The sequence below is a fragment of the Gambusia affinis genome, linkage group LG18 (assembly GCF_019740435.1).
Source record: "Gambusia affinis linkage group LG18, SWU_Gaff_1.0, whole genome shotgun sequence".
In the NCBI taxonomy this organism is placed as follows: Eukaryota; Metazoa; Chordata; class Actinopteri; order Cyprinodontiformes; family Poeciliidae; genus Gambusia; species Gambusia affinis.
This window is the reverse complement of record NC_057885.1, coordinates 17,364,629-17,385,471: the sequence shown is the minus strand read 5'-3', so window position 1 is coordinate 17,385,471 and position 20,843 is coordinate 17,364,629. Positions and strand designations below refer to the sequence as shown.

The 20,843-nt window shown below is 38.6% G+C and overlaps 1 protein-coding gene across 1 annotated transcript in view; it reads left to right on the top strand.

The window, feature by feature from the left end:
• Positions 1 to 13,971, top strand: part of pcxb (pyruvate carboxylase b) — a 333,693-nt gene extending 319,722 nt beyond the window's left edge. The window contains exons 24-26 of the mRNA XM_044098259.1: positions 8,474 to 8,614; positions 10,445 to 10,546; positions 12,216 to 13,971. Coding sequence (XP_043954194.1) covers positions 8,474 to 8,614; positions 10,445 to 10,546; positions 12,216 to 12,365 — 393 coding nt within the window. The 3' untranslated portion in view covers positions 12,366 to 13,971. The remainder of the gene's footprint in view (positions 1 to 8,473; positions 8,615 to 10,444; positions 10,547 to 12,215) is intronic.
• Positions 13,972 to 20,843: the final 6,872 nt, after the last annotated feature.

The following is a 20,843-nucleotide window of genomic DNA, read 5'->3' as shown; positions in this document are numbered from 1 at the left end:
GTGTATCTTATTTGGTAGATTTTACTTTTAGTAGCTTATGTGTTGAAACTCGCAGGAATAATTCACCAGGATATTTCCAGTGAAAGTGAAATCTGTCCATTCTGAAATATTTAGATGGATCAAACCAGAACTGGATGTTTCTGCACTTTAAAGAAACTCTTTAAAACTGTTTGTGAAATGATAAAATGGAGCATTTTTAAACTTATATTGCTTTGAGAAGTGAAAACCGAATATTTGGATCAGTCAAACCTGAACAAAATATTTCTAAAACAGTTTATGTACAAAATAAAACATTAGATTTCCCCAGAAATATTGCTAAGTTCTGTTTTGGTGTAATAAACCAAATATTTTGTCTTCTCATTCAGATGCAGTTCATTTATTCTGTTGGATACACACTGAGTCGTGGATTTAAACGCATCTGGTTTGTGTTTGTGACGTCTTTGGCGACGTAGCGGTAATACCAAACCCAAATATCTGATCAGCATTTCACTTAATCTGTCAAACATACAATATTGTGAGTAAACATGTTGCTGCAATGTTAAAAAGTTTAAAATAAAAAGACAAAATATGTTGTCACCACCTTAAAAAAAAGCACAAAAACTTAAAAAAACTAGTTTTATTTTCTGATGAGCAGCAGGATCATAGGAAGGCTGTGGAGTCATTTCCAGATAAACATCTGAAGATAGATGGACGGTAGCATCACGCATCAATAATACGGACATTAAAATCACTGCCGGTGTCAGATTGTCTTTAAAATGTCTGTTTTTCATATGACTAAAAACCAACTTTTCATTTTTAAGACTTCATGATTTATCTGAAAATTAATGTAAATTAAAAGCAGTATGTGGTTTAAAACAAGCAGCATGAAATTATAGTTTAACTTCTGCCTGCAGGCTAACGGTCTTATAATCATTTTTTAAAGCTCAGTTAATTGCAGCAGTCCAACCGTCTATAGTAAATATTGGATCAAAGTCCACTGATTGCACTTTTTCTTTACAGTATTTTGATCACTCTGAATCTGCGTGTTAAATATTGATGACCCAGTGATCAGAAAGCTGTGAATCTGAGCTAACCGGCACCGAGGGGCCAACTGGCTCATGTAGGTGGCGGTGTTTGTCAGGTTGCATTTCTTGAAGACAGGCTGAGTGGTTATCAGGGCAGATTTAAGGAGCAAATCTTTTTAAGCACCACACTACAGTGAAGGCAGGGAGCTGCTGATGGCCTGAGAGTTGTGTGTAAAGACAGAAAAAGCTCTCCCAGTAATCCTTTACTCACGTTCAGTAGTTCATTTCAAATCTCAACACTGGACTGCTTTGTTTTTGTGCCGCATGAACACATTTCAGAAGTATTTCTGAAAAGTTCTGCAGAGTAATCTAAATCTCATCTCTGCTTCCTTCTGCCAAATTAGGTTGGCTCAAACCTCTTTAGGCTCACAAGCCAATAAACATAAACTGCAACTGCAAACACCATCCAAACACAAACCTCTTTTCATCTAACCAATCTGGCCCCTTTGATGACACAAACCTCTGTCACAATGCCAAAATAAAGCAGTAGGTTGCATAAAACCATACCTACACTGCAAAAATACAATCCTACCAAGTGTTTTTACTCTAGTTAAGACAAGATAGAAGCTTGTTTAAGTCAATAATTCCTTAATTTTGATGGAAAAGTACAAATTCTACTGGGAGATTATTTTATTTATAACATGGGAAAAATGTCTTAATAATTTAATACACAAGAACTGTTCAATACTGAGGAATTATTGACTTAAAACAAGCTGGTATATCTTGTGAAATATTTTGGTCTTATTTCAAGTGAACTGAGATATTTGCAGTAGAAACTAGACAAAATTACTTAGTAGGATTTTGTGTTTTTGCAGTGCAGAAACATTTTTCAGAATAAGGCTGGACTCTAGTTTTTCTATTTTAAATGTTAGAGTTTTACAGGAAACCCAAAACTTTATTTTAAATTTTATTCCTGGGACTCTCTTTTGTCAAAATGTCAATTCAACAAAGGTTATGATTTTCTTGTTTACATATAAAAATGGATACAGTGAAACATGTATACTTTAAAATCCCTCCAAAATCTCTTATAACTGCATTTTTTTTTATAATTCAAACATTAAATACACCTTGATATGAATTACATAGTAGAAGCTCTTAGCAAAATCTAACATCTACAGTTTTCCTTGTGTCCGATCTTTGAGGACCAGCCAATCAGCATAAAGGAAAGTAAATGCTGCTCCTGGATTGGCTCCTTTGAATTCACCAGCCAATAGTGTCAAGTAGGATTCTCAAGCTGCATTTTGTTTTTAATATTTTAGATATGCTCTAAGAAAAGATTCACACTCCAATGATTTTACCCAGAATGGCTTTGTTACCATTTTACAGGAAAACTGAGACTTATTTTTAAAACAAAATAAAGAGCTCTTATCTATTCAAAAGATGACTGTGTCTTAGAAATCAAGTTGTTTTTTTTTCTATACCCCTCCAGAAGATCTTTTGTGGGCTCCAGTGTCCCTTATATGAAAATCAGCTGACAGGAAAGGGGGAAGACATGCGGCGAATGTCGTCGGGTCCGGGAGTTGAACCCGCGTCGAGGACTGAAGGCCTCCAAACGTGGGTCGCGGTGTCCACTATGCCACTACGGCACCAAATCAAGTTTCATAGAAAATCCTAAATATTTAAAAGTAGGCATCTTCATCTGTAAAGCTTCTTGTTTAACCCCAGAGAACATGAATAAATATCAGTAAATTTGAAAACATGATTAAATGCAGTTACTGTGAAGCTTAGTGATACAAATCACACTTTTTATTTTAAGTAGGTGGCGACCTGAAGGAGCCCATTTCAAATGGGAATATTTTACAAGAGCAATATTTGTGTTTGTGGGGCTATAGATTAGGGTTACTGTAAACAATTATTTTAGTAATCGAGTATTCTATCGATTGTTCTTACGATTAATCGAATAAAATTTTTTATAAAGTAAAATATTGGTAATTTCTACCATAACAGCAGTATTGATATTGGATATCAACACGATTTTTCATATTTGCACATCCCTACAATTACTTTTCTGTAGTTAGAAAATTTACCTGTTACAATAATAGCTCCATTTTTAAGTTAACCAGGACAAAAATTATACAAAAATATGAAATTATCTGCAATTTAATAGCAAAGCAACACTTATAAAGGTGGTAAATTTATTGTCTGGTTCGTCCATAAAGCTACACTTGCATTAAGCATCACCTACAGAACAGCAGCCAACCATGTTCAGTTTATCCGCTCACCTGTATAAATATACCTGCCGCACTCTTCCCCACCATTCGCTCTGAACTGCCACCAGGCAGCAGCTCTGGGAGGAGAAAAGCTGCCGTGCTACATCAGTAAAATTACCTACCTACCTGGCGAACTCCAGGCATCGTGCCAGTCAATTTAAGAATGCTAATTGGTCTGCCAAAAAACCAATAAAAACCCAGACATTACCATCAATCAATGAAATTTCCCCAGAATGAACTTAAAAATTGGATGTTATGCTGCTAACACAACATCCAACTCAGAGGTGGAAGTGAGAACGTTGCGCAACATAATCAGTCACCCGGCCAGAACACGGTGCTCTAAATGATAAATCGTAATTTAACAAAGATACATTTGCCCCTAGGAATTTTAATAATGGAGGTACTCGAATCGTTACAGCCCTACTGTGAATGCTGTGCCATGCCATGAGAAATAAGTAAGAAATATATTTTTTTAATTATAATCTTTATCACAATTGTACCACAAAATATCACAATAAAATTCTGAAGCCACATCGTTTTTTTAGTAGCTGAACATTCTGACAGTCCATCCATGGATTCCAGCATTTTAGGCTGAACAGCTATAGGTATTTAAAATTCCTGCAACGCCTCTTTTGCATTACTCTGATGACAACCCTCTCCATTATCATTAACCCACACATAGTGTACATGTCGCACAAAAAGGACAAAGATCACTGAACCATCTGTAACTGCTATGCTGATGACTCACAATACGAGCAGAATAATAAACGCAGGCTTTCAGAAGCAGGGACAGACTTCTGCACACCGTGACTCTGAAGGCAGCCTTTCTCTGCCACAGGTGACGCGAGTCATTAATGAAATCCTATCAAAGACTAGATTCAGGCTCTATCTGAAAGTTGTAGCCTCGACGACGAGATAAGCAGCTGAATGTGACAGATTGGAGCCGGGCGCTTGGGGGGCCTCTTTAGGTAAATGCTCCCAGCATGTGAGGCTTGTATATAGACGCCACAGATGAATCACTGATATGAAACATGCATGATGCACCAGGGATGCTGTTAGGAGGCACAAACAGGAGGCGGGAAGAACTGGAGGGTGATTAATCATAGCGATTTTAAAATCATTAATGATTGCCTGATTTAATGAAGAGATAAAATGATAAAACGATCATCATCTCTGATAGTTTAATGTGTTTCAACTTCAACTTTAGACATTAATTCAAAGTAAAGAGCCTTAAGAAGCCTTTTTGGTTATTGATCATTATTTAAATTGGGAGCAGAGGTGATGTCACACTGTGTGAGAGAACAGCTTTGCAGGTGAATATTTCAAAACATGAACAAATTGCTGAGTGTTGATATTTCAAACCGTATTAAACATCTTGTAATAAAAGGTGGACACATTTAGTTTTTATTTTCTATTAGGAGTACTTTCACCATGCTGTACTATTGACATTAATTTGAGTAATAGTTTAGAGGAACATTTGTTGATACTCTACCCATTGCTATAGCAAGCATTTCCATGAGTATTACACAAAGAATGTAAACTGTATTTATTATGTCTTGATTTTAAAGTAACAAACCCTTTAGTAGCTGAATGTGCCTGTCTCAGAAATACAGCTTTGCTTCATTAGGCAATTTATTGAGCAGAAAGGCAGATTAACGTTTAGAAAAGGAGAAGTGGTAGTAATGAAATACTAGAAACAGATTCCACTTTAACGTTTTCCCAAGCCCGCTAAACAACCCAGACTGGAGGACTTCCGTCAGCTTGCTTCCTCCACAGAAATAGTGATTTATTGTCCGACAGCTCTGTTTGCTCTCTGAGAGCGTTGATCTGTATGCAGGAAGCAGAAGGCTGCACTGTGTAATTAGCATATCTGCAGCGGGGCTACAGCATCGCCGGGGTTAGTCATCATCAGAAACGCTGCACGATTTTCAGGACGTTCAAAAGAGATCAAACCAGACAGACAGATTTGCCCTCGCAGTAGGAAAACATGTCAAGTGCTGCCGTGGGCGTCAGACCGCCAGTTTCATCTGTAAGAACTCGTGTCTGGCGCTGGTCCGTTAGCGACGGGGTGCAAACTTCTCCCGAAAGCTTCACCTGAGACGGGAGACGCTTTGTGTTCACCGTCACATTAGAGCAAACACTCTGCATGTTGTGTGATTTCAGCTGCATCTTAATGAATAAGAGCATCACTGAAAAGAGAGAAGTCTTTCAAAACGTCAGCTCAGAAACTGAAGCTCATGTTGTTTAGATCGGGGGTGTCCAAAGTGTGGTGCGGGGGCCATTTGTGACCTCTGAAGTGATTTTTGTCAAATCAAGAATGCAAAAAAATTGACTGACAAAATAGGAAGAAAACTAATGACACAAAGCAAATCTGTCTTTCTTTCAATAAGGCAACACTTACATACCCTATTTATGCTTTGGATCTTAAATTAAAGATAAAATAAAAAATTAGTTTCCTCTTTTTTTACCTGCTCAGATATACTTTTTTAAATCATTAATTTAATACATTTTGTGGCCCGAGGTCAAAAAGTTTGGACACAACTGATCTAGATTGATTAAATAAAACCATTTCAAGCATTTATTAATTTTGATGAAATATTATTAGAATAAGACCAATATAGAAATGTCACATTATGGCCTGCAGATGACAGTAATTGACATGGTGGGTATGTCATGTTTAAAAGAACGTTTAGTGGAAGAAAAGAAAATTGATTTTAAAAAAGGTAAAAAAGGAACAGGTATAACTATACAACCTGGTCCTTTAAGGTCACAGCGCTTAAAGACACTTTGCATTTTTGTCAAAAAGACGACGTAACCATGGAGATGAGCTGAAGGATGCAAAGTTATTGAATCCTCACTCCGTCCAGCACATTGCTATTTCTGTCTCAAAAACTAAAAAATCTTTTTCACTATCAGTGAAAGCCAAATGAAGTCACTGCTAAAGAAGGAAGTTGTGTGGAAGGAAAAAGTGTGGCAGAAAATGTGCAGAAGCCTTTAGTTTCTAGTTTTTAATTTGTAAGGCAAAAACATCATTAGCCGAAATGAACTAGTTAATGAAGGATTACACACATTGTGTGATATGGGCTTCACTACAAACTGAATAACTTAAAGTCTTCTCATGAGACACTCCTGCACGTACGCCAGTGTCTGAATAGCTGTGTTTATTCCTGACAGACTGTTACCCGCCGCTCTCTGATGTCAAACAAAGGAGTCGGAAAGGAAGACTGACAATCCCAGAGATAAAGAAACTGTCAGACTGGAGGAAATGAAAACGTCTCTCCTGTCTTTAGCTGATCTGTAAACAGTTTCCTTCAACATGTAGCGCCGCCGCCTCAGATAAGGATTTTACTCCGTCTTTGTGTGCTGACACAAGACGCACCTTTTGCCTCTCCGTCTCTGGTCACTGCTGCAGGTCTTCCCCCCCCGTGACGTTTACGTCTTAATTTATCCCTCTCTTCGTCTCTCTGAAACGTTTCCTGATTCCCTTTGAACGCCTCTGCGTTCGTCAGTCCTCCCATGTGTCACCACATTGTTGTTCTGCTACATCTTTACTATCGAGCTCCTTCATCGACCCATTTCAGCTTCTCTTCTATCAGATGTCTTGTTCTTCCTCCCCCTCCCGCCACTCCTGACCCTTCTCCTTTCTGTTTATTTCAAGCTGCCTGCTTTCCATTGATATTCCAAACTAAGTGCTGGTGCAGAGACAAAAATACTCCCCACTGCAGACCTGCACTGATCTCCATTTTTATTACTCCTCTTTCTTTCTCTCTTTGTCTGTCTCATCTGGTGGCAAACATCTTCTCGTCCCTCACCGTTACTTTCTGAAACATCCTTCAATCTGAACTCTTGTCCGCCTTTGGGTGTTCTCCCAAACAGAACGTTTTGGCAAGGATGATGCATGATGTCTCCCTACAGCTGTTCCTATTAAGACTACACTCTGCATCTGCAGAGTTTGCAGCATTTGAGCCTTTTTAGTGGCTGTTTGGTCTGATGTAACTATGTACATGTTTAATGCTGAGGCCATTCTGTTAATTCACGTGTCAAACTCAAGGCCCGTGGGCCACATACGACCCACCAGCTCCTAGACTAAACATTAGGTGCACTTAAATATTATGTTAGCAATCAAATCTTTGTAGTTTTTATCTGTTTGCTGCCAAATTAGATCAATCCGTGCCTCTAATTTCTTGTGGATTACCATGGAAATTCACACAAAATCAAAAATTATCACTAATATTTGGGAATTTATTGCAGATTTTTCTCTAAAATTGTCAAAATCTTTTGCTCTAAACAGCTGCCTCAGCCTTAACTGGTGTCAGATTATAGTCCATGATACACACAGCAATTAATAAAAAGTCACATTTATCATCATAAATAAGAGCAAATATTTCCAAATTAGTACCACAAACACTTTGATTTTCACTGCAAAAAGAATCACAAAATGCAGTTGTTGCATTTCTATCAATCACGTCTCATAACTCAAGCTTCATTTAAAACATCACAGGCGGATAATTCTGCCTCTGTGCTTCAGGTTGTACAAGGTTACTCTTGAAACCCCTTTTTGTTGCTGCTGTAGCAACTCTGTTGCTGTTGACCATTTGGTTCTGTGAGCTATTACACATTATTGACTGAAAAGATTATCAATAATGTTTAATTTCAAGAATTTATTGATATTTTATCAGTTTGTGAACAGGTTTTATCAACATTCTGGCACAACCGGCCCTTTAAGCTCGTCACATCACAGTTGTTCTTTCTTTTTCTTGAATTAGCTCATCTTATGATCTTGTAAATTGGTGCAAAGGTATTTTAAATCTAGTAGGTTTAAGTTTAAAATCATCCAGAAAGCTTGTTTCTGAAAGGAAAGTATGATAAAACAATGTAAAGATTATTATTATTAGGTTTGATCATTTTTCAAAATCCTCTGAATGGATTAAACTTGAACAGAACTTCAAGCTTGATGGATTTTAATAACTGTGCACTGTGAAGTGGTAAAACACAGAAAGCAGCACAGAAGCTGCTCCAGCTTTAGCAGAATCTATTAGAGAAACATGTAGCAGTATCACCAAGGGGGAACGTTGCTCTTTTCTCATGTTGCTAACTTCTTTTTTTTATCTCTTTCCAGCGGCGGCTGCAGCGTTGCAGTGATTCCCGCTCTCCATCATGATCTAATTTCTGCCTCCTCTCTCTCTGGTTTCTGCCCAGGTGGAGCTGGAGAGAGGGAAGACCCTCCACATCAAGGCTCTGGCGCTGGGCGACCTGACCAAGGGCGGGCAGAGGGAGGTGTTCTTCGAGCTGAACGGGCAGCTGCGGTCGGTGCTGGTTAAAGACACCGTGGCCATGAAGGTACGGCGAAAACGCGGAGGGAGGCGGCCATAATGAACGGCCCAGGGAGCGCAGTGGGTTTATGGAGATGCTGACGGATGGAGGCGGTCGGAGGAAGGATGAATGAGGGATGTCTGATAGATGAGACGGCAGAGAGATGAATAGATCTCTGTGGGTGAACTATTAATAGACGGAGGAGGAGGAGGCTCTTTATTCTGAGGCCTGACCGTATGAAACCACACCGACGCAGGGAACCGCAAATTTTTACTCATGGAGACAAAAGCAGGACTCCTGTCGACTTCTCTCTGTTTGTCTCTCAGCTGGAGGTCAGAAAAAGATATATTTTATAGAGAATCGCATTTTTATTTTTAAAACACGTTTAAGTAACGGTACATGTCTTTGCCGCTCCTATACTGCATATCGCATTACGCATATTTAGAATTATTCTATGATAAAAGTTACTAGGAAGTTACCCTTACAAAAAAATCACATGAAAATCACATGTGGATCAAACATTTCCACATGTGAATCACACATTTCCACATGTGAATCACACATTTCCACATGTGATCCACACATTTCCACATGTGATTCACACATTTCCACATGTGATTCACACTTTTCCACATGTGAATCACACATTTCCACATATGATTCACACATTTCCACATGTGAATCACACATTTCCACATGTGAATCACACATTTCCACATGTGAATCACACATTTCCACATGTGATCCACACATTTCCACATGTGATTCACACATTTCCACATGTGATTCACACTTTTCCACATGTGAATCACATTTTCACACATTTCCATTTATGATTCACACTTTCCACATGTGAATCACATTTCACATGTGAATCACATTTCCACATATGATTCACATTTCCACATGAATCACACTTTTCACATGTGAATCACACATTTCCACATCACATGAATCACATTTCACATGTGAATCACACATTTCCACATGTGAATCACACATTTCCACATGTGATCATGAAAATCACATGTGTGTATTTCTGAATCACACATTTCACATGTCACATTTAACATGTTCACATGTGATGTGATTCACATTTCCAAATGTGAATCATTTCACATGTGAATCACATGTGACATTTTAAATTTATTTCACATATTTGACACCACATGAATCACACATTTCACATGTGATTCACACATTTCACATGTGAATTTGAGTGAACACATTTCCACATGTGATTCATTTATCATTTCACATTAGTCTTCCACATTTAATGTGAATAAAGTTTCACATTTTGATTAAATCACACATTTCATGTGTACATTTACATGTGATCACATTTTATTTTAACTTTATTGAAATAATCATCAACTTACATCTATTCACAGTGATTTATTGCTAACATGAAATATACATCACATTTGATGTAAAATCAGCACATGTGATTTCACATGAATGATCTTTAATGAAAATCATCACTGATTTGTGAATCTGTAAATTTATGTGATCACAAAATCATGTGACATGGAATCACATTCATGAATCACATGTTTCACATTCAAATCTCACATGAAGTTTAAAATCCACATGTTTCACAGTCAAGTAAGTAATCTTCAATGCTAATATGTAGATTACTTATAGTTATTGTCAGTCAGATGATGTTTGTATTGTTTTCTTGCTGTTATGCTAACTCCTGCATATTTACATTGATGCTTAATGCTAACATATTGATTAATATGCATTGTTATAATCTGAAGTGTGGATGGAGGCCCAGCAGTTTACCCAGCTGAGAGGATAGACGGAGTCATTCGACTGAGCGGGCTGATGAATCGCACTTTTACTGCTTTTTTCCAGGAAATGAAGTTCCATCCCAAGGCCCAGAAATCCATCAAAGGTCAGGTGGGAGCGCCGATGCCTGGAAAAGTGCTGGAGGTTAAAGTTAAAGTCGGATCCAAGGTCAGTTCATAACCGCTCAGTCAGGATTTCTGACACCTTGGGTTGAGTTATTCCTCGATCTTCGATTCATCACTCAAGTCGCAGCTTTTGGACCCGTTCTGCTCTGTGATGGACCCAGCTGGGTTGCTCGTGTTGTGAGGAGGTATTTCAGGAAGATGTCACCTGCAGATCAGGTGCAGCTCTCGTCTCAGGCCGACTTAGAGAGACTTCAAGCTTTAGTTTGTGTCATTATGTCAGGATTTCGGCTCCACTGCTCCTGACATGGTGATCCTTTTCAGTACGACTCTGACATTTTCACAGTGTCAGCACAGCTGCACCAATGTTTATCTTTAGTTTCCAAACCACACAATAAATTGTATGTGACTGGAAACAACCAGGCATTTCCTAAAGAACTCGGGACTGCTGCTGTAGAAATGCACCAATCAGATGCAAATCTGTCAGATTTTCTCTTAAAATTAATCCACCAATTAAATACTAAAAGCAGATTGGTGCTTAGAAATAAAAACGATTAAAAAAGGTTTTTTATTTATCAAATTTATCCTTTTCATTTCATGATTGCATCAGAAAATGTGTTAAATGACCTTTTTATAGCTGAATGATGGAGATCTGCCCCGATGCTTTTAAGTGGATAAACTCCTCGATTTTAATACCTCGATTAAAGAACCTGCAAAACATTTTTTTATGTGCTTCAGTTCCTTGAATAAAAACAGCAGGATAGTTCAGACTGGACTGGGCAGGTTAGATGTCAGAGAAAAACCTGACGCTTCATCTCAATTGTCCATTTTTAAATGATTCCTTTCATTGCTAAGATGGTTAAAGTTGGTGTATTTCTAAACCTGAGTTTTATGTTTGCAGCATTTTAACATTGTCAGGCTGATGGTGGTGGTGGTGGGGGGGTGGGGGGGGTGTTGGTATTTTAACCTCTTATTGAAATAATCATCAACTTATCTATTAAGTGATTTATTGCTAATTGAAATATACACTAAAAAAGGCATTTGAGCCAAAACTAGCAAAATTTATGAATTTTGCTTTAAAAATAAAATCACTTTTGTCTGTAAATTTATTTTACCCACAACTCCTCACTGGTTCAAATTTTGTTTACAAAAAGTCTCTTAAACACTGTTTAATATCCAATTATTAATAAGTTGATCAAAAGTAACAACCAACAGATCAACCCATCAGTGTGTTGATGTTGGAAGAATTTTGTATCTTTAGCAACAAATTAGGAAGTGTGCACTTATTTGTATGTCTTAATGTATTTCTAAAATGGATGCACAACATATTGACACCAATATCGGTATAAATCTGGGCTGATGTGATCAATATTTATTTTAATCTTCTTGCTGTCTGTTTGTGAACTATATATAATATTGCTTATTTTTTAATTTCCCTTTGGAATCAATAAAGTATTTTTGAATTAGAATTTATCAGCCATAAAAACAATATTAATTGACCCAAACTTCCATTTTGGTGCATTCTTAATTTCTAATATTGTATTAAAAAGGCCTAAATAGTTCAATGAAAAATTAGCAGAATGTTCCAATTTCTAAGGTCAGAATAATTGATTACTGAAATAATTGCTAGTGCTGCCCTAATCCTACGAAAATGAACTGAAATCATATTTTTAGTGATTTTCTAACTGGTAGATCCGACCTGTTGTTCGCTGCAGGTGGAGAAGGGTCAGCCGCTGTGCGTCCTGTCGGCCATGAAGATGGAGACGGTGGTCAACTCCCCCGTGAGCGGGACGGTCAAGGCGGTCCACGTGGAGCCGGAGGCGTCCCTGGAGGGAGACGACCTGATCCTGGAGATCGAGGAGTAGAGTGAGGAAGAGGGGGAAGAGGAAGGGGAGGGGGAAGGGGAAACAGGAAGTAGTAGAACCGGCCCTCGGTTTGTAAATATTTTGTTTAGCGAAGTGGTGAAGCTCTATGCATATCCTGACACCTGATGGATGTAGAAACAGCTTCACTAACCTCATTGAATATTTCAGGAGTGTGTTTTATATCTAAACCTACGATACATTCCACTGCACAGTCTTAACTACGACGAGCTAACCAGGCGAAACACTAACAGGGTCGTAAAACGCCAACTTGAAATTAACATTTTGCACTTCGTCGGATGTTGTTTCCATAGGCCAGACCGACTTGGTTCGGTGTTGGTAGCTAGCAGCAATCTCTGGGGACGTATTAACAAATATCATGGATACTTTTGTCCTCGCCTTTGGCAAGATTTGAATCCCTGAAGGTCGCGCTGCATTCTGGGAATGTGTAATCACTGCAAGCGTTTAAGGGTGGAAGAGTATTCGCAAAGCACAACAAGGACAGCTATCCCAACTAAAAATAACCAACAAATCCTGTTACTGCATCAGTAACAGCATTGGAGTCTTTTTGTTTTATCCCAAATAAAATCCGAATCATTCATTTTAAAATGCCCAAACTGAACCGCTTAAGCTCAACCTGTCGTATCGTTTGAGGTCTCTGGTGGCATAAAACAAGTTTTGCCCTTTTCTCTTTACAGCCAGGAAGCAACGAGCAGTTTTTATTGGGGGTTTTAATGCTTGGTTTAAATAGGATTACAGCATGTCACTTTAATGGGGTCACATGTTCTTTTCTTTTTTTTTTTTCTAAGCCCCACCCGCTTATGAATACATTGCCAGTCAAATGATTTGAAATTAGCTGGGCTAATAGGAGGCCCTGGAGACTCCTGCTTGTCGTTATATTTCCGCGGCGTGTCTGTGTGTTTGAATAAACAAGTCAAATCTGAGGACGAACTCCATGAGTCCTCAGCAGCACACCCCCTGAGATAAAAACCCATTCAAATCAGAGATGAAATATTCATGCTCACACACGCGCCTGCTCAAAAAATATTCCTGCTGGCCCCTGTGTGCCGCACGCACCAGAGGAAAACAAAGGCGAACTCTGCGAAGAGGGCGCGTCCCGGAAAAAACATGGAGATTAAATCACAGAATGAGTCTTAAAGTCGGTTATTCGGTGTTAAAGCTTGTCCAGGATGAATGTTTAAACACCCTTAAAGCACAGTTTGGAAACAGAAAGGTTACATATTTTTCTACTGTTAACAGTGAAGCAGGAGGAGCTTTGAGAAAAAGCAGAAACCTGAAACTGAGGCTTCATTTTGTGCTGAGTCAGCAGCCTTTTTGTTCTAAGCAGATGAAGACAGGACGACTGTTCTTGATTTGTTCCCTCCTCTTCTTCTCCTTACTTCCCCCTCTATCTCATGTCTTCACCCTCGTCTCCCAACCATTTGCTTACAAGATATTTGCACATGCAAGACGTTATTAATTAATGCAATAAATGTAAACTGTACCGTAACTCTGTACGTCGTAGCCAGCAGTGGCTCTTTAACAGCCTCACTCTCATGATGTACCCATATCTGTGAAAGAAAGATAATAAACTGGAGTAAAAGTAAAATCAGCTTCACTTTTTTTTGGTTCTGCTATAAAATAAAGATGTTATATATTGCTACGATCTTGCTACATGCGAATGGTTTCATGAAATTATGAAATACGCTCAAGATTTTTGTTTTAGTCTTAAACAAGCTGGGAAATAACTTAATTTGAAGACTACTAAATATCACAGGGGCTCTTAAAAACCTTAGCTAAAGCTAACAACAGTGATTAAATTATTGGTGGAAAATTTTCTCAAAACATAGGGCTGGACAATAAATCGATAACGATATATATCGCGATAGATATGTGGAGCGAATGGCAATTTATACTATTCTATCCTAGAATATTCAAAATATAGAATATTCACTGAACTGTGATCCAGAACTGCACGGTATTCTGGGAGATGTAGGCAGAGGAAAGGCTTTGGCTGGTCAATCTCTCACTGCTAGCTAAACAAGGTTGGTGAGATCTACTAACTCTTGGGTTACCTAGCAACTCACTCTTTGGTTACCTAGCAACAACCTGTTGAGTAACTGGCGCAGCAGAAGTTTAAGGTTTCACCACTGAGCCTCATAACTGCTTAAAAACAAGTAATGCAGAGTAAAAACTGCAGATAAGACAGGAAAGGTCACACGACCAGTTTGGCAGATATTTAAAACAAAAACTTTATCAATAATGATTGATATCGACTGATATAAAACACTTATATCGTGGTATGAGCATGATCTATTGCCCAGCCCTAACAGAGCATGTTTAAAATTTTCCAAAGAAAATGCAGTTCAGGAAGCTGAAATGGATGCAATGCTAGTTGACATGCGATTGGCTGGTGTTTGCAAAGCAGCCAATCATTTTCCTGATGCTAATTAGCACCAAGTAAGATGGTGCCAATCCACTAACATGGTTTCTACTCTGTGTATTAATGTGCACTAGGACATATTTGGTGTTTGAACTATTAAAATAAGCTGCTACTAGCATTTTTATGCAAATTACTGTCGTAGTGATTTACAAGAAATAAGATGGAGCTAATTTTCTCCGTCGTGGAGCCAGGCCAGCCGCCCTGCTCATCAGTATTCAGCCTCTGTCCGCCTCTGAAGGATTTCCTTTGCCTGCTGCTGTTCCCAAACAAGTGAATCCCTGTGTGCTCAGATGTGGATCTGCTGACACCGTGTTGTCTTTAAGCTAATTCTGGAGATCATCTGATACGGCGCTTATTACCCACTCTAAATCAGTCTAGTCTGTCTCTAAACTAGCACTATTGATCAGCTCAAAGTGTTTGATTGGTGGAGAAGCTTTTCAGATGTTTGCAGTAGGAACTGCTTAGAAACGGCGCGGTCTCACCTCTCTGCTCAGAGAGGAAACGCTGCCAGAGTTGAACAATATCCTGATGTGTAATTGGGATCAGATAGAAGCACAGCCGCTATTTTCGGACGTTATGTGTTTTGACCCATTTATTTAATGAGCAAGATGACGGCTTTGATATCAGATTTGCATAACTGAATTGAGAGCTAGAGGGCAGCCTGGCTGATAACGGGGGACAAAGCAATAATTGAATCAGTTTGCTGAAGCATCGCCTGCATTCATCCAGTTTCAGATGAACGGAGATTAAAACTTGCTGATTCTTCTCCGGGTGTGAATAAAACCAGACACCTTCCTGAACTGTTATCCTCGTGAAGACGAAGTAAACAAAGAAACACACTTTACATATAAAGTCAAGTAAAACTTATCTGCAGAAACTTGCAGTGCGTATTTGAAGTGGAAGGGAAAAGATGCACTGTTTTCAAAAAATATGAAAATTGATTTATATTCACTTTGAAACCCCAAATGAAAACCAGAGCAACCCATTACCCTCCGTTATAACGCAGAATGACGTCAGATCGTCAACCAGAGCTCCTGCTCGCTCACATTCCCTACATATATTTACATCCATGTAGTGAGGAACACGCTGCCAACGCAAACGCACCCAACCTGGCTAGAATCAAACCAGACTTGACCCAGCTAGACTGAGACTTGACAATGGAGAGTTGACTGGAAAACGTGCAAGAGGCCACAAAAGGGTTGAGATCAGGGTGGAGCTTATATCAAAAAAATAACAACCAGAGCTAAAAATCGATGTTTTAAGTAGAAACGTATTCATGTATAAGAATGGCCTAGTCAAAGTCCAGAGCTAATTACAGTTGAGAATCTAGACCTTTGCAGACACACTCAGACCAGCAGGATTGAGCATGATGAGTTTTGGAAAGAATAAAGGATAAAAATATTAGATATACCCTCAAAACATTGCAAAGAAATTATAAAGCCATTCAATCATCCATTTTCTCCGGATTCAGAAGTTTGTGTTGGTCCGTTACATAGCAACACATCGAAGTGTGTTGGTGTAACATAAAACTGTGAAAAGGTTCACAAGGTATGAATACTTTTGCAAAGTGTGTGTGGCTGCTTGCAGCTTCCACCGACTGAAAGAGGCGCTGATTGATGATTGGCGTTCATTAAAGATTGAAACACATTTGCAACAACAAAAGAGTCCTAAATTCTCTCTTAATGAGGCCTCCGGTGGCTTCCTTGTAGTCAAAGCGTTAATTTGTTTTAACTGAATATTCATGCACTTTTGATGATCACATTAATGGAAGGCCTTTTAATCTACAATAACAAACTAATCTATTCCAAATCAAAAAAAGAATGTCAAGCTTTTTATCGTCGTTCTTTTGTATCATTTGTGGAAAATAACTCTGCAAAGAAGCACAAGCTGTCGCTTCTGTCTGTTTATGTCTGCTGTAAAAACTGCAACCAAGACGGATGTCCAGGTATTTTCCTCAAGGTGTTTTTGTAAACACTTCAGTATCAGACCACAGTTTGCCAAGAGCCCTGAGGGACGCCTCCAAAGAAATCATGTCGTTCCGTAACACAAGTTACATAAAGTAGACATTTTAAAAGGAGGTGATGTTGTGCTCATATATTGCCCCCAATTGGTATTCACCCAGCAGCTGAACAGAGCTTAAATGTCATATTTCATTCAACGTAAATATGTTTTTATGTCTCCAAATACTTTCCCTACTGTCCTAAATCCTACCTGTCCTCCAACATTGTTTTTTTGTTTCTGGAAAGTTGGATTATTTATGACAGGCAGCCAGTTCGCTGAATGACATCTGCACATTTCTTTCAACTGCAGGACTCCAAAAACTTTAGCAAGCTGCTGCCAAGAGGTAGAACTGTTTATAAGCCGTGTCACTAACTCACTCTCTCTCTCTCTCTTTTTTTTTTATAACTCCACATCCACACTGCAAAAAACACAAAACCAAAACACAAAATCTTATCAAGTAATTCTGGTCTAGTTTCTTGTTACTTCAGGTACACTTGAAATAACAAAATACTAATTTATACGTAGCTCTTTTGTGAGATTATTTCACTTACAACAGGGAAAATATCTTGTTATAAGTGAAATAATCTGCTTTGGTTAATCAATATTAAGGAAATAGTGACTTAAAACAAGTCCCTATATTTTGCTGAAAATGTATTTAGTCAGTTTTCTCTGATTTCATGTGTAATAGATCAAATTTTGTGCCTCTGCAGTGCAGAAGTGGCTGATTTGTTTTCAGATAACATTTCCTGATAATAGGGATTGCTCACATTTTTCTCCTTGGTTGTCTTTGAGCTGCTTAACAACCGGCAACTTTGCACTTCCAATTAGGTCTCCTGCTGTGCTCAATGTTTTCACTGCAGCACTAGAAAACACACTTACAGGAGAAGAGGCTTCCTCGCTGTTTGCTGACCGACGGGAACCGTCACTGCCACACAGTTCACTTCAATCCATCATCTGGAAATGGAAAGTGTGTGGTCATAACTGGAAATGCACCAAAACATGGCCGCCCGCTTGAACTGACAGGTCAGAAATAAGAAGAAAAAGAGAGGGAGGAAGGTAGGATCCACAGCTCCGGTGGGAAAATCTGCCCACTTCAAAACTAGGTCATGAACTCCAGGAATCTGTTTCTACGGAAGAGAGGCAAGTAGAAAACCTAAATTTTACCACAACTGTAGCATCAACACAAACATACTTACAGTTCTTATGGATATTGCCATTTTGCTATTTTGTTGTTGATGAAATGCTGTATGAAAAGTAACTTAAAAGAAATATGGCTTTGCAATGTACTGCCTTGAAATCAGGCCTCTGTCTCTTTAAGAACCACCTGCTCTTTCCGACTTCTGGATGTCATCACAACCATGGTCATCTCGTATGCCGTTTACAAGCATACATATGAGCGTTGGACTGAGAAATAGCTGCAGGTGCTTGCTAATTGCTGCTGCCGCTAGTCTAGAGGAGCTGAGTGTGTGTGTGTGTGTGTGTGTGTGTGTGTGTGTGTTTGTGGGAGAGCTGCTCTGTCCTCGGCTGGGAACTGCAGCTCTAGGAGGAGCTGTGTGGAAATAGGCATTGTTTTGTGAGCACTAAAGTTTAGGTATCCCAAAATGGCTGCCAGGAGAAAATCAAGGCAACACTCCAGGCTTGTTATTGATGATGAAATATCATAATGCCAAACTGGTGACATAACCTTTCCTGTTTTATCTACATCTTTCACTCCACTATGTTATTTTTTAAATATATTTTCAAGCAATCATGAGGCATGGTTACAAAACCTTAAACTGCTGCTGCCCAAGTAACTTAACAGGCTGTTGCTAGGTAACCAAAGAATGAGGGAGTTGCTAGGTAACCAAAGAATAAATGAGTTAGCTGATAGTTCTGAACTAGAGTTCAGTGAAATTGATTTTTCTTTTAGATGTATCATCTATTGACATCGATCTTGTGTCTACTGTAACATACAACTCTGGAAAAATTAGAAACCACTTGAAATGACCAGTTTCTCAGATTTTTGTTTTTACAGATTATATGTTTGAGTAAAATGAACATTGTTCTTTTATTCTGTGAACTACTGATAACATGTCGCTGAAATTCGCTCAAACCTTTACAATTTATTTGCAGAAAATGAGAAATGATCAAAACAACAAAAAATATGCAGTTCTTTCAGACCTCAAATAATGCAAAGAAAATGAGTTCATGTTCATTTAGAAACTAGAATGTTTTAACTCGAGAAGAGTTCAGAAATTATATTTATAATAATATTTAAGAGGTTTTCAATGGAGTCCAGTGCAGTGGGCTCTTCATTTCTGTCCAGATCTGTTTATTGTTATTGTGGGGAGGATTTCTTCAGCTGGGAAAAGGAAAGATGGACAGAGATTAAAACTGGAAGATCCTGTTAGATTCAGGCTGAAAAAGATTTGACATATTTCGGTTTTAATTGTGGAAAAATTTGTATCTATCCATGTACAGTTCAGCACGACTTTGTGAAGACAAATTGATGCGTGCAGCTGTGCCGTAGCAACACACACATGCAGCTGTCTGAAGGCTCTTGCATGTGGATCTATGCAATGGGGGTTACTGAAAGCTGGCTGGAAGCAGGCATGTAAAACTGATCCACGGTAAGAAGCCCAGGAGACGGAGACTTCAGCCTGTAGAGGGAAGCTTTGACCGATTAAAGCCTGATTGAGGCAAATTAAGTAGATTCACGTTAAGACAAGTGCAGCGTCAGCACTTCTATGAAAGCTCTTCTCACTGCAGGGAGCATTCCTAAGCAACTATTTATGGATGTGTACAGCAAGTTTTGTGTTTTTAATTCCCACCGGCCTTCACTGTGTGTATCTTTGCCCTGTTTTAACAGCTAAAGAGTTTGTTTGTTAAAAAAAAATCCTTTACCAACAATTTTACTTTTCACTGCTCATTGTATTTAAATGGAAGAAATGGACTTAAATTGTAGGGGAAACCGAGGTAAGTTGAGCTCCTTGTTTCAAGGAAACGGTAAAAAATATTGATCATATGACCAAATAGTTTGGAGAAATCATCATTTAATGAAGTTTGTGAATGTAAAAAGTGGTTAGTCTTTTATTTCTTAACCTTTTTCCTTCTTGGAAGGGAATTTTGTCATAAATTTCATAGGAATTGTGTTCAAAGTAGATACTTTTAAGTTTATGCTGTATGCAAATTGTGCTATGGTTGGGTGACATGGGGAGTAAATCAAAGATAAAATTGCTGTATTTTAGGTGTGGGCACAAATACAGTAGAAGTTGTAGCTTTGGGGTAGGTTGAGCCAAACACACTTGAAAGCATTCTCTGTTTTTTTATTATTATTATTATTATTATTATTACAAAACAGCAATTGAGCTGCAATTAAAAAATGGTTGAATTGTGCAGAACAAATTAATTGCACTTCATGGAGAAAAAATGACTTATTAAGGAAAGGAGAAGCTAAGTGAGGAGTCGAGTTGGGAGGGAAATAAGAAAATTAAAAATATACATATATTATCAAAACATTTATGTTTTGTGATTGTTTGAAGAAACAAACAAACCTTGATGTAGTGATCCTCAAAATCTCACCAAAGTGTCTCCAATAAAAATGCAGCATTTTACGGTAATATTTGTCCACCACTCGCTCCAAACCTGACGGTTCTCCAGCTTGTCTTCCTTTTGTTGCGCTGCGCCTCTAAATGGGTCAAAGACGTACTTTGATGAGGTCTGAACATCACAAGAAAAGTAAATGTTTTCATGCAGCTAGCTCTCCAGGCACCGCACTTCATTTCTAATTTGGATCCCAGACTCTTCATGTCTCTGAGCTTCGATCTGGAACCGAGGGTCAGAGTTCAAGTCCTCTTTGTGGCTCTCGTTTAGCTTCTCTCTTTCCAAATGAGCAGCGCGTACTCAGAGTGGAGTGAACTCTGTGCCTTTAAGATGTTGGGTAAGAGTGTGATAAAGTTGAGGTGCAGCAGCTGACCAAGTCGCCAGCTTTCTAACCCCGAATACGAGTTTCCCACATGGTGGATCTGCTGCTGCTGCGTTTGAGGTACAACGCTCCC